This window comes from Anas platyrhynchos, chromosome 2, assembly GCF_047663525.1.
Source record: "Anas platyrhynchos isolate ZD024472 breed Pekin duck chromosome 2, IASCAAS_PekinDuck_T2T, whole genome shotgun sequence".
In the NCBI taxonomy this organism is placed as follows: Eukaryota; Metazoa; Chordata; class Aves; order Anseriformes; family Anatidae; genus Anas; species Anas platyrhynchos.
This window is the reverse complement of record NC_092588.1, coordinates 148,388,730-148,399,969: the sequence shown is the minus strand read 5'-3', so window position 1 is coordinate 148,399,969 and position 11,240 is coordinate 148,388,730. Positions and strand designations below refer to the sequence as shown.

Sequence of the window (11,240 nt, the reverse complement as noted above, 5' to 3'; positions counted from 1 at the left end):
CCTCAGCACTGGCTTAATTGCAACACAGGTGAGAGGGCATGGTAGCAAGGAAGTTGGCAAATTAGGATAGTTAGAGAAATAAAATGAAGGAGGCAGGAACAATTGATACTGAATGGAAATGAAGTGTTTTACAACCCAGAGAAGCAAGCTTTTGGAGGGAAGCAGATGAGAGGCATGGGGTACAGGGCTTTCCCTGACGTGGTGCTTGCTCTTCCCATGACATTGTTCACTGAGGTGATGCTGTGGTTAGCTGGCAGGAGGCTTCAGTCTGCACAGGGTAAAGAATCAGTGCAATGTGAATGCTCAGATTGCTCTGGTCTGCAAATGGCACTTTTGAAAAAAAGGATTTAACTGGATTCAAATGGTTAACCTTACTTGCAGAAGGAGAAAAAAAGTTTGAATCCTTCTGATGACACTAATGTAAGTCACAATGAGGCTTCATTTAAATAAATAAATTTGCAAGGACTGCTCTGGAGGCTCTGGATGAGAACCAGCAACAGCAGTGTTAAGCAATTTCAAAGCCGAGCGAATGTGATTTTCACACCTATTCGTTTTTAATTTAGGTCCATTTGAAATCCAAGCACCCCTCTATTATTAATTAATGGTTTTGCTCTACAGCAGTAAGAATACTGTTTAGACTGAGTGAGATAGATTAGACGGACTGTAAGATTAGAAAAACAATCTGTAAACTGGTCAGATGCAGTTGGGGGTCACCTTGATCTCCTGAAATGAGCGCAGGGCATTCAGAAAGTCTGGGAGTGTGAGCAGATATCTACAGTGCAGACTCATTAGGGCTGGCTGGGTCAGCTCTCCTCGGTGCCATATCCCATTCCGGATTACAAGAATATTAGCTAACAATGTGAGGAGAAATAATTGTCAGACTTCCATAAAAGCTGATAATTGAAGAAAGCGCATACTATTTGATGGACAGTTTGAGTTCAGACCAAGTATGCCAGGAAACAAGGAGCAATTATTTAGTGACTTAGAAAAGGCACACAGTGGTGCATTGTACTTCCCATTCTCATGACTCACTTTGTCTCTGCTGTTCTTCATTAGTTTAGCAGCTCTCCAGGCTCCTCCTTGGCTACTCTGATCAACATGGTATGCCCAGTCCCAGACCATCAATAGTATTTATTTCATGCTTCGGTGGCCTAGCACAGATAAGACATCTGGTTTGAGGAAGAGCAGTTGCTGGCAGATTGATGGGCAAATCTTGTGATCATTTCAGATGGTCCCTTGATAATCTCAGTTACCTCCTATTCACCTTATACATGTTCAAGAGCTTGGAACCCCGTTGTACATGTACGTGAATCACAATAATGGATCAAAACACTGTTGAGGACTGCAGAGAAGCCACAATTTGGATTATACTATCTTTAAATTTTGAGTTAATATATTTTTTTCCTGGTGTAAAACGTGAGGTATTGTTTATTTTGGGGTATAATCTTGCAGTCACGCCAAACACATAGTGGAACAATCACAGAGAAGAAAATCAGAGGCAGAGAGATATTCTTTTATAAAAACACTGGCAGTGTAAAGAGCTCAAAATTTCATGGTGGGTTTTCAGCATTGGCAGGAGAGGGGCAGGGGAGACAGCTGAAGAACCAAGTTTGACTGCAGTTGCCCCAGGGAATTAATCTATTTCTGGCTTTGCTGTTCTTGCATTTCTTTGTTTTGCCTCAATCAGAAGAGATCAATATGGCAGGACTTTACAGCTATGCTCCAAATTTCCTGCCGGTTCAAGAAGCCTACTGTGTAGGCAGCACCTATTAGAACAGACTGGAGAAAACGGTGCCTTTCTTGACATTTTGCCTTGAATCTCCCTTGGTCAGCAGGGAAAGTGGCTGTCAGGCTGAGAGCATGCCTGAGGGCCAGGCTGAGGAACACCAAGTCCCCTGGGAGCCTTGATGAGCCAGGCACAAATGTCAACATTTGGAATTCCAGCTGATAAGAACCTGTGAAATTTTTGACACTTCCTTGGACCAAGTCAAATCCGTAAGTTCAGCACAGCTGGGCTACCAGTGTTATGAGGTTTTGGGCTTTTCCTGTTTCCAGTCAGGCTATAATCAGGAAAGGCCAAATGATGGCCTCCTATTTATAGCCACTGATAACAGCAATGGGAACAGGAGCAGAGACACACAAAGGCATGATATTCTTTGGGAAGGACAACCACAGAGATAAACATACGCCTGTATTCTACAAAATATTCAGAATATGGGTGAAACCGATCTAGCTTGCCTGTCCTTACTGGATATCCTGAAAAATAAGATGGAACACACACACACACACACACAAAGAAAAAAAATAATAGTGGTGGCTGCATAGGAGAACAGTTACTCCTTGTTCTGTGAAGAAATTAAAAACCCCTAATATTTCAAATTCTGTCCCTAAGCTGTTTGAGTTTCAGAGTGCTTTCATGCTTTTAAATAGATTTGGACACAAAACAAGCTGAACTTACTAAATGAAAAGTAGGCATAGCTTTGAAAATGTGGCTTGAAATGTGTCCTTGAAAATGTGTTTCACAGAAGATCAGAGAGATAGGAAGGAGCTGAAACAACTTTCAAGGCAGCTGGTTCTGACCACAGCTCAATGAGAACAACACTCTTTCCAATACAGTTACCACTGCTTCGACTGACAAAACAGCCAGATGGACTGACTGGAGCAGTGAGCAAAGAGCCACTTGATGAGATGCTGCATAACGCAGCCAGAACAAGTAGATACGCTTCTGTATTTAGTGCCTAAGGAAGTCAGTGGAAATACATTTGCTGGTGTCAGTGGAAGTTGGGTTACAACATAACCGACTATCACAAACTCAGGTTTTGTGTCATGGTCGCTATGTCTGTTGATGGAAAAAGTTAGTAAGGAAGTCAGAAGAAATCAGTGTTAAGGCTTCTCTCTCAACGAATATGCTGAGTGCTGGCATTAAAAGTGCCTGACTAATCTTTTAGTTGGACAAAACATAGCCATTTAAAAATACTGACAGAGGAAGTTTGATGACACATTTTCACTGACATTGATACTTCCAGAACAGTGAGAAAACGAAGGTAAGGAGGTCAGAAAAAGCCTTAAAAAAAGAGAGAGAGAATACACGATGAAGAATGTATTGTACAGTGAACAATCTGGGATCCAGGTAAGATGTGATATGAGAATGGAAGATATCAAGAAGCCAAACAACCGGGAAATACTTGAGAGATCAGGAATCAAAATAGTGGTACTTGTCATGCAGTTTCAGAATATGAGATACCAAGTTATCTGTTGATGAATGCATGGTATTTACCTGCTGATCCACCCAGCGAAGTTCACTGAGGACAGTAAAGCAGACAGTAGGACACAAACAGAGATTCCTTTTTATATCCAATTGCTAGGTTTCCATGGGGAAGGACAGAGATGTTCCTCCAAAGAAACCACTTTTTTTTTTTTTTTACCAGAACTAATTAAGATAGGAGACAGCATGGAGTTCTCAATTAAATCTCATCCATACTTCAGAGGAGTACTAGGAGGATAGAAATGCCAGGTTGGCCAAAGCCTCCAAAATGCCTGCAAAGCAGTCTGTGAAGATCACTGCTGTTCTTAAATGATGTTAATATCCCGCTTGTGCATGGAGTTTATAAACCAGAATTAAAGGGAAAGAGGTGGAAGATTATGATGTATTTTAGAATTCCTCACATTTCTCATGTTTCCTTTTTGGAAACACAGGAAGGGAAATTCTGGGTCACCAGATAAAATTCCTGGGTTCTGTAGGCAATCATGTCACATAAAGAATTCATCTCCTATCAAACTCGGTCTTGCTAATGAACATCTTTACTAACATTAATGGAAATTGCTACTAACAATTTGCATTTACACACTACTTAAGGATCTTAAAGTGTTCTTTCATATAATATGCCCATTTTTTATTACAGGAATATTGGATTTAAATGACTTGCCTAGGGTCTCACAGCAAGCCAGCAGCAGAATAATTCTTAGAGCTCCCAGTGCTTTGCAATAAATCCTGGACATTAACAACTCCCTTCAGAAAGGGAGCTTTGTGGTGGTAGATCACCTCCTGGTGCTGGTGGATCAAACCTTTTATGATAGTGGAAACAAACCAAGAAATCACTTGAGCCCATGTAATGCTTCTCAGTGTCTGCAAATCCTGGCTTCCTTTGAACCTAGAAAATTGACACAAGTCTGAGTAATGCTAAGATAGCCTTTGGCATATAACCAACTATGAAATTTTGATGTCCTAAGGATGTACCTCTGATCTGTATTTTCTGTATGAATACAGCAGGAATATCTACATTTATTCCAGGAAAATTTCAGAGCTTTCACCATTCCCTGTTAGAGGCATATTTGGGAAAAAAAAAGAAAAAGAAAAAGAAAAAGAAAGAAAAAGAAAAAGAAAAAGAAAAAGAAAAAGAAAAAGAAAAAGAAAAAGAAAAAGAAAAAGAAAAAGGGGAGGGGACCGGGGGCAAAACAAAAAATGTAAGACTATAAAAAACAAAAATTCTTAATTTTTCTAGTGACAGAATTGTCAGGAGAGTTTGCTCTAACAAAGGCACATTCCGTGTCATTGCTATCTCCTCTGGATGGTGCTGTCCACAGCAAAAAATAACTCTAAAAGGAGAATATGGGACATCCCTTTGTTTATGGACCAACATCAAGAAAGAGGCAGCATTACAAAATGACCTGCTTTTTCTGCATATGTCAATGTTACCATTCTCTCTACCTAATTGAAACATTGACATTTTGCCCTACCTTCTGCCCTCCCATCTATGCCTCATATAGAAAGGGCCAGCAAATTGTGCCCAAAGATTTCGGATATGACTTTTAAGCTTTTGCCTGTGATACACGCTTTTTTTTTCTATGAAAAAGGAGCTATTTTGTGGCATGGCTCGTCAGAGGAGCCATCTGATAGGACAACAGCAGGAACAGCAACACCGATCGCACTAATTGAAAGAGTTCCTCCAACGTGGTGGTGGCTACCCAGGAGCTCTCACCTGTGGCAAATGGTGACATTTACTCCTGCTGGGAATGTGGCTGGGCAGCCGAATGTTAAAGAGGGCCTGCAGCGCAGCCTGCGCTGCTTGGCCCTTGGCCAGCTTCTTGCTACGTCCTGAGCCTTCAAATGTTCTCCCGTCCACTCGCACCGCCATCACAAAGCTCTTGATGTGCTGCTTCTCCACGGTCTCTGACAGGCAGACATACCGCAGGCCTGACCGCAGCTCATTTAGCAGCACCACCGGGTTCTTCTCGCTCTCCGCTTTGGAGGCCATCTTGTGCCTGTTTTGCTTACCGTGGCCCATTAGGTCCAACGTATGGCAGAGCAAGCGCCCGTGGCGATAAGCGGTGGAAAGCAATTCGTTATTAACCGGGTTATAGACTGAAAAGTCCTCGCTGTGTGTGGATGGTTCGAACTCCTTGAACAGAGTATCTGGGAAGTCTGCCTGATCAGAAGTAAAGTCCGTGGATGGGTTGATGCAGTTCCCCATGGCAAAGTGAGCTTGGCAGGCGTTGGGGAACTGGACAAATGACTTCAGAGCTAGCTCTGCAGCACGCATTTTGGCTTTCTTTTTCGTGGGCCCTGTGCCTTCAAACGTAAGTCCATTTACTTCCACAGCAACAGCAAAGACTGGAGCGTGTACTGGACCTGTCTGGGAAACCATTTTGTATTGTAAACCTGGTTTAAGTTCATGTAGCTGGACCAGAGCATTCTTTGGTGTCACTGACCATGAGACTTTCTTCCAGATGAGTTGGAGTTTGCAGAAATGGCCATTATTGCCATCCTCTAAGGGTCTTTTTCTCTTACTGCTAGGTGTTCCCCCTCTTGCCCTCTCATTAGAGGGTATTGGATGATCCTCCAGGTTGCCAATGTTTCGATTTTCCTTTACTTCTGCACTGCTGGTACCTGTCAGTAAAGAAAGAAAAAACCTCACATTACAGTTGTCATCAGAGCAGCTGACATCATGCCTGGGGCTGGAAAAATAGCCAAAAAAGAAAAAAGAAGTTAATGATAGATATCCTTGCTTGTCCTCTTTTTGGCTGGTTTCCTTGTCATAGCACAGATTCTCTGCATGTCCTGAATGATTATTTGTTCCTAAGGTCCTACTTCTGTTAGTCAATAGCCTCCTGTTTAAAAAAGATTACATCACTCAAAGATAAAGTATAACTGATGCCTTGATGCCATGTGATTTAAATAAAATACTCTACTCACACTGGATAATTATAGTGAAAAGTGAATAGTTTGCCAAGCTCCCTAAGGCTTTTTTTTTTTTTTTTTTTTAGTATAATCCATGTGTGCGAATACTTATGAACACATTATTAGAAATCAGAAATGATTCACAAATGAATCACAAATAGAAAAATGGGTAAATGCATTGAATAATTTATTTGCTATGAATACATTGACCAGTTCTACTCACACCATAGGTTCTTTTGTTGCTAACATCACAAATCCAGCTTAAAAAATGATCAGAAAGACATTCCTAGTATTTGAAACAATAATTTGATCTGGCCTTGGATTCCAGTTTAATAAGTGAGAATCTTTCTGTCAAGTTCAATTGCAGATACTCTTAGCTCCTGCATCAGCAACAACTAATATTGCAAAAAATCTAAGTAAATCTAAATCAGAGTAGGAGACGCCAGAGCATCATGACGGGAGTGATTACTGTTGTAAAAGATGATTTATGTCAAAGATTGCAATGGGAGAGAGTGACTGCTAGGAAGCACTACGGTGATGGGGGAAGGGGATGAAATGACAATGGGGAGCTGTGGGGGGAGCACTCTGCTGCTGTTGTGACAATGAATCACACTGCTCTAAACTTCCCTTGTGCAGTGTTTGTGCTGCTCTTTGCTACAGCAGATGTATGACTGAGAATGGAGATTCATCTCACTGATGTCCTGAATGAGACAGAAAATGTGCTTATATCTAAATAAGCATCATAGAACATTTCTGTCATTTCTGATGATTTTGTTTAAACGTATTGCATCTCTGATGCATCCTTCAGCCCTCCTGTGCCTTGCTTGGGGCAGAGACCAAGTTGGGGAAGTAAACATGAATTTAATCAACCCGTGAAGCAACCCATCCCTGGAGCGATGCACCTGATCCCTTTCAGAGCACTGCCTGGCTGCCTGCTGTATTCCAACCAGCATTGCTTGCGGAGCCTTTTCCATGTTTTGTTGTCAGACACGAGCATGCCACCTGTGCAGGATGTGTGAGTCCCAAGCACAGGGGAGGTCCTTAGAGAATCATCTTTCCCCTTTCTGCGGGGCCATGGCCATGTTCAGTTTCCTCTCTACCCTGATGTACAAGCTGGCTGCAAAGATACAAGAGGTGAACAGCCGTCTACGCCTCAAGGAGCTTCTGCTGGAGCAGCGTGTCTTTGCTGCAGCCCAGTATTAGGCTGTGCTGACAGATGCACAGGGGCCTGCAGAGAATTATGTGGAACCAACCATCATAATTAAAAACCTCCTTTGTGTCCCGATGAGTTGCACTTTTATCAAAAGACTTTTTCTCATCAGAGTGATAAGGCTGCACTCATGCAAATCATTCCACAGAGAGCAGCTCACTGCTTGGACCTGAATAAAAATCCTGGCATGACTGCATGTGTGAGAGCCCATTTGCAGGGCTGAGGCTTTTGGCTCCCTTTCCTGAACACCCTTGGGTGCTCACTGTACTTCCAGCCTGTGTCTGCGCCTCACCGACGTTACTTGCTGAGCTCCATATGTGTGCTGAAGTGCCTTGCTGAGGCAGAACACGGACTGACAAATTAAGGTCTTAGTGACTAGTTAATTTTTACTTTCTAAAGCTAAGGGGAGAGAATGAAGACAGGTGAGGAAGGAAAGAAAAAGAAATACATAATAGAAAAAGAAAAGTTTCATCACTTGGCATTCAGCCGTATAAAATGTGACATCTTTAAACCAGCCTAACTGGAAATAAGACATTTAAAAGGTCAGGTTAAGTAAGACACAAGGATAATGTGGTCTTTTCTCGTTGAGTTCACAACACTATTTATGGAAGTTCTGATCTGAGAGGGAAGGAGACGCCAGCTTTAACTTTGCTCTATTTGTCTTGGCAGTGACTTCGGCCAGCCATTTATTTTCCACTCTGACTGTTTCTCCTGTTTCCACCCATTCTAAATACACCTCTTTGGTTGCTTGCTTGCTTTTGCAGACACTTTTCTGAAGCAAGTGAGTTTGTTTCTATGTTACACACCTCCTCTCTCCTCTTACCTAGCAGGTTTTTACAGACCCAGATATGGTACATAATGATATTGTACTCAGGAAGCGTGACAAGAAAGATAGCTTGTGCTTCACACTGTATTCAGGATTGACAAGAATTTGTATTGATTATGCACCACTGAATAAGAAAACTCAGGGGTTATTTCAATTTGAAATTCTTACTGTATTTTTTCCAGCTGTTTTTTTTTTTTTTTTTTCTTTCACAGTCAGAGCACCATAAATTTGTGAACACGAACGTGTGACCTTAGCATCATACCTTAATCACAAAAATATGGCAACATAAAATAAACATTACTTTTTTGTCTTAAACTTGGTCTGTGAAATTCTTTAGCCCAGCTTTTGGTGAGCAGAGTGTTTGCACTGAAGCAGTGAAAAAATGCAGTGATGTAAACACAAATGTTCTAGAGGTTAGGCACAGTGGATAGGTGGACAGGGCTAGGCATGTGTGAAGGTGATGCATGGTGTGTCTCGGCCTAATCACAGTGAAGGAAATCCATGCAAGTGTCCCTACAGACAACAAGATTTCTGAAGGACCTCATCCTGAAACACCAGGACAGAGCTCAGTTCTTCATAGACTTCAGTGGGAGCTGCAACAGGCCAAAAGTCATTGCATCATGTAAAACAGAAGCAGCTGAAACTCTGTGAGTGCCTCAGAAAGCCTGCAAGCCTGATGGACTTGTGTGATATCTGGCAGCAGCTGGACAAAGTGAAATTACTTTATACTTTCAGGTATCTTTGAAATAGGAGGTCTTTGAAATGTGCCTTTTATGAGACCTCTGTATAGCAGACATGAGATTACCTCTCTAATGGTGGCACATGGACTTCTATTGTGAAAATCAGACAAAGCAGGCAAATGACACCAAACTACATAAGATAAATACAGTAAGCAGCTGTAATAGAACAATCACAAGCAATTTTAGAAATGAAGAGCACTAAAAGGAAAGGGGTAAGTCGGAGGATACACATGGGGAAAATGCAAAACTGTGGATCATTTTCAGCCCTGTTATCTCTTGTAATGTCTTTGCTCTTGAGTTCCCCAAACACATTCTCTACACATTTGGAAGTAATTATAATAAAATATGGTTCTCCAATGATGAAAGGTTGGAGAATAATAAAATTGTAAGGGGGCAGAGTTAAAAAAAAAGGAGAAAGAAAAATATTACATTTTTTTTGGGGCAATAGATTCTAACCTATTGTGTAAGATCTCAAAAAATAATTCAGCACTGTAAAATGTCCTCAGATAAGTTTATTCATTGATTTCTGCAGTTTTACAAGCAAGAGGAGACATTGCAGTCTTGTATTTGCTTCAGTAATTGAATAGGAAAGAAGAAAGCAGTTAGTGAAATGTATTTATTTATGCACTATTCCTCAATCTTCTGTCTGCTCTTTCATGTTTTTCTCCTTTTGGTCATTATGCACAGTAGAGTTAACCTAGAGAGTCTGCATCATCAAGAGCTTTTCAGAACTATAATGCATCACTAATAATGACACTGCCTATGTCTCTGGGTCATAAGGGCTCTGCAGAACTAGCCATCCGATACTCCACGCTACATTTGAAGAGATAATATTGTTCCTGTTGAAGGTTATTCTGCTGCCAAGCCAACTTCCAGGGAGGATGGGAAAGAAGAGGTAGTAGGTGGCATCTTCACTCTGGCTGGCATCTTTAATTTTGAATCACAAGGGGCAGTACATTATTGATAAGCTCTGATGTTGAAAGAAAGAATTTGCAGTCTCTGTAGCATAGCAGAATTCTGATTCAACCTATTTGTCTGAAACAGCAAGTTACTGCTGTTAGAAATGTTTAGCAAACACAAGATTGCTACCAATGCATGTTCCATAATACAGGTAGGATTTAATTTTTATTTTCTTGTGTTCTGCATTTTAATGTCTAGCCCTTGTTTGACCTGCTTACCTAGAGTATGTTTTTGCTGTTCATCTACATTACATTAACTGCAGAGGTTAAAAGAACTGACCTCCATAATTCCTGGCATACTTGAAAGTGAAAAATTTTAAATCAGAAGCAGTAGGTATGAACCTGGGAGACAGAGCCATGATACTTTTGTCCAAGGTCAGCTACTACATCAAAAGTGATGTAGGGCAGTTTTCCTCTTGCAAGCAAGATGACATTTTCATACACATATTGAATCCATGACAGAGCTTCAGGAACTCTTCTGCTGGGGATTTCTAGGTTTATATTATTGACTTTAGAATAATAAACTTGTAGATAACAACAGAAATCATTCCTTCCTCTCTTAGATGCAAGCACACAGACATATATTTTAAAATCTTCATGAAAGAAGTCATTATGTAAGTCTACTTAAGGGAAACCAGCTCTGATCTCTCTGTTGCAGCTGTAGCCCTCCTCACCAGCTCACAGGGCTCAGGCTGCTTAAAACGATATTGCTAGGATTTACTGGTGTGTAACACCACTCTGTGAAGGAAAACATTGCCTATGCAGAAAAAGTACAGTATTTTGCTGAGTTGGACTGGAAACTGAATATTTTTGAAAGGTGTTTGCCATTGCCTGTGGCTGTTCCAGCCACAAGTTGGCAGTTTGTCCACCACAGTCAGATACTGAAAATGAGCTACTGAGGGTGCACGGACAACTACTTTTGTCTAGATGCCAGCATTTAGAAACAATGCCCATCCCTGGCCTCTGATTTATATGCCATATCAAATCTGGGATATAAACACGTATCCTATTTTCCACACCGTCCATGCTACTGGTAATATGTAAGATAAGGGGAGCAGGAAGGGAAGGAGGAGAGGTCATTTTTGAATAAATAAAATGAAGATACTCTACTTTGATCACATTATTGTCTGAAATAACTGTGAAATCCATGCATCTCTAGTAAAACTCTCACCAATTAGGGAAATTATTCAAATAGCCTGACTTAGGTGATGCTCACACTCTGATATCCTATGTCCAAGTTGACAAACGAGCACGTGCAGCAAAAAACATGGGCAGCTCCAAGCAGAAATGGATTTAAGTACACGCATGAATCTGGACCAGACTAGAG

General features: G+C 41.2%; 1 protein-coding gene across 2 annotated transcripts in view; it reads right to left on the bottom strand.

The window, feature by feature from the left end:
- ADARB2 (adenosine deaminase RNA specific B2 (inactive)) overlaps positions 1-11,240 on the bottom strand; it is a 311,487-nt gene that overhangs the window by 96,024 nt on the left and 204,223 nt on the right. For both annotated transcript variants that reach the window (XM_021269585.4, XM_027450468.3), the window contains one exon: positions 4,980-5,887. In XM_021269585.4, coding sequence (XP_021125260.2) covers positions 4,980-5,887 — 908 coding nt within the window. The remainder of the gene's footprint in view (positions 1-4,979; positions 5,888-11,240) is intronic.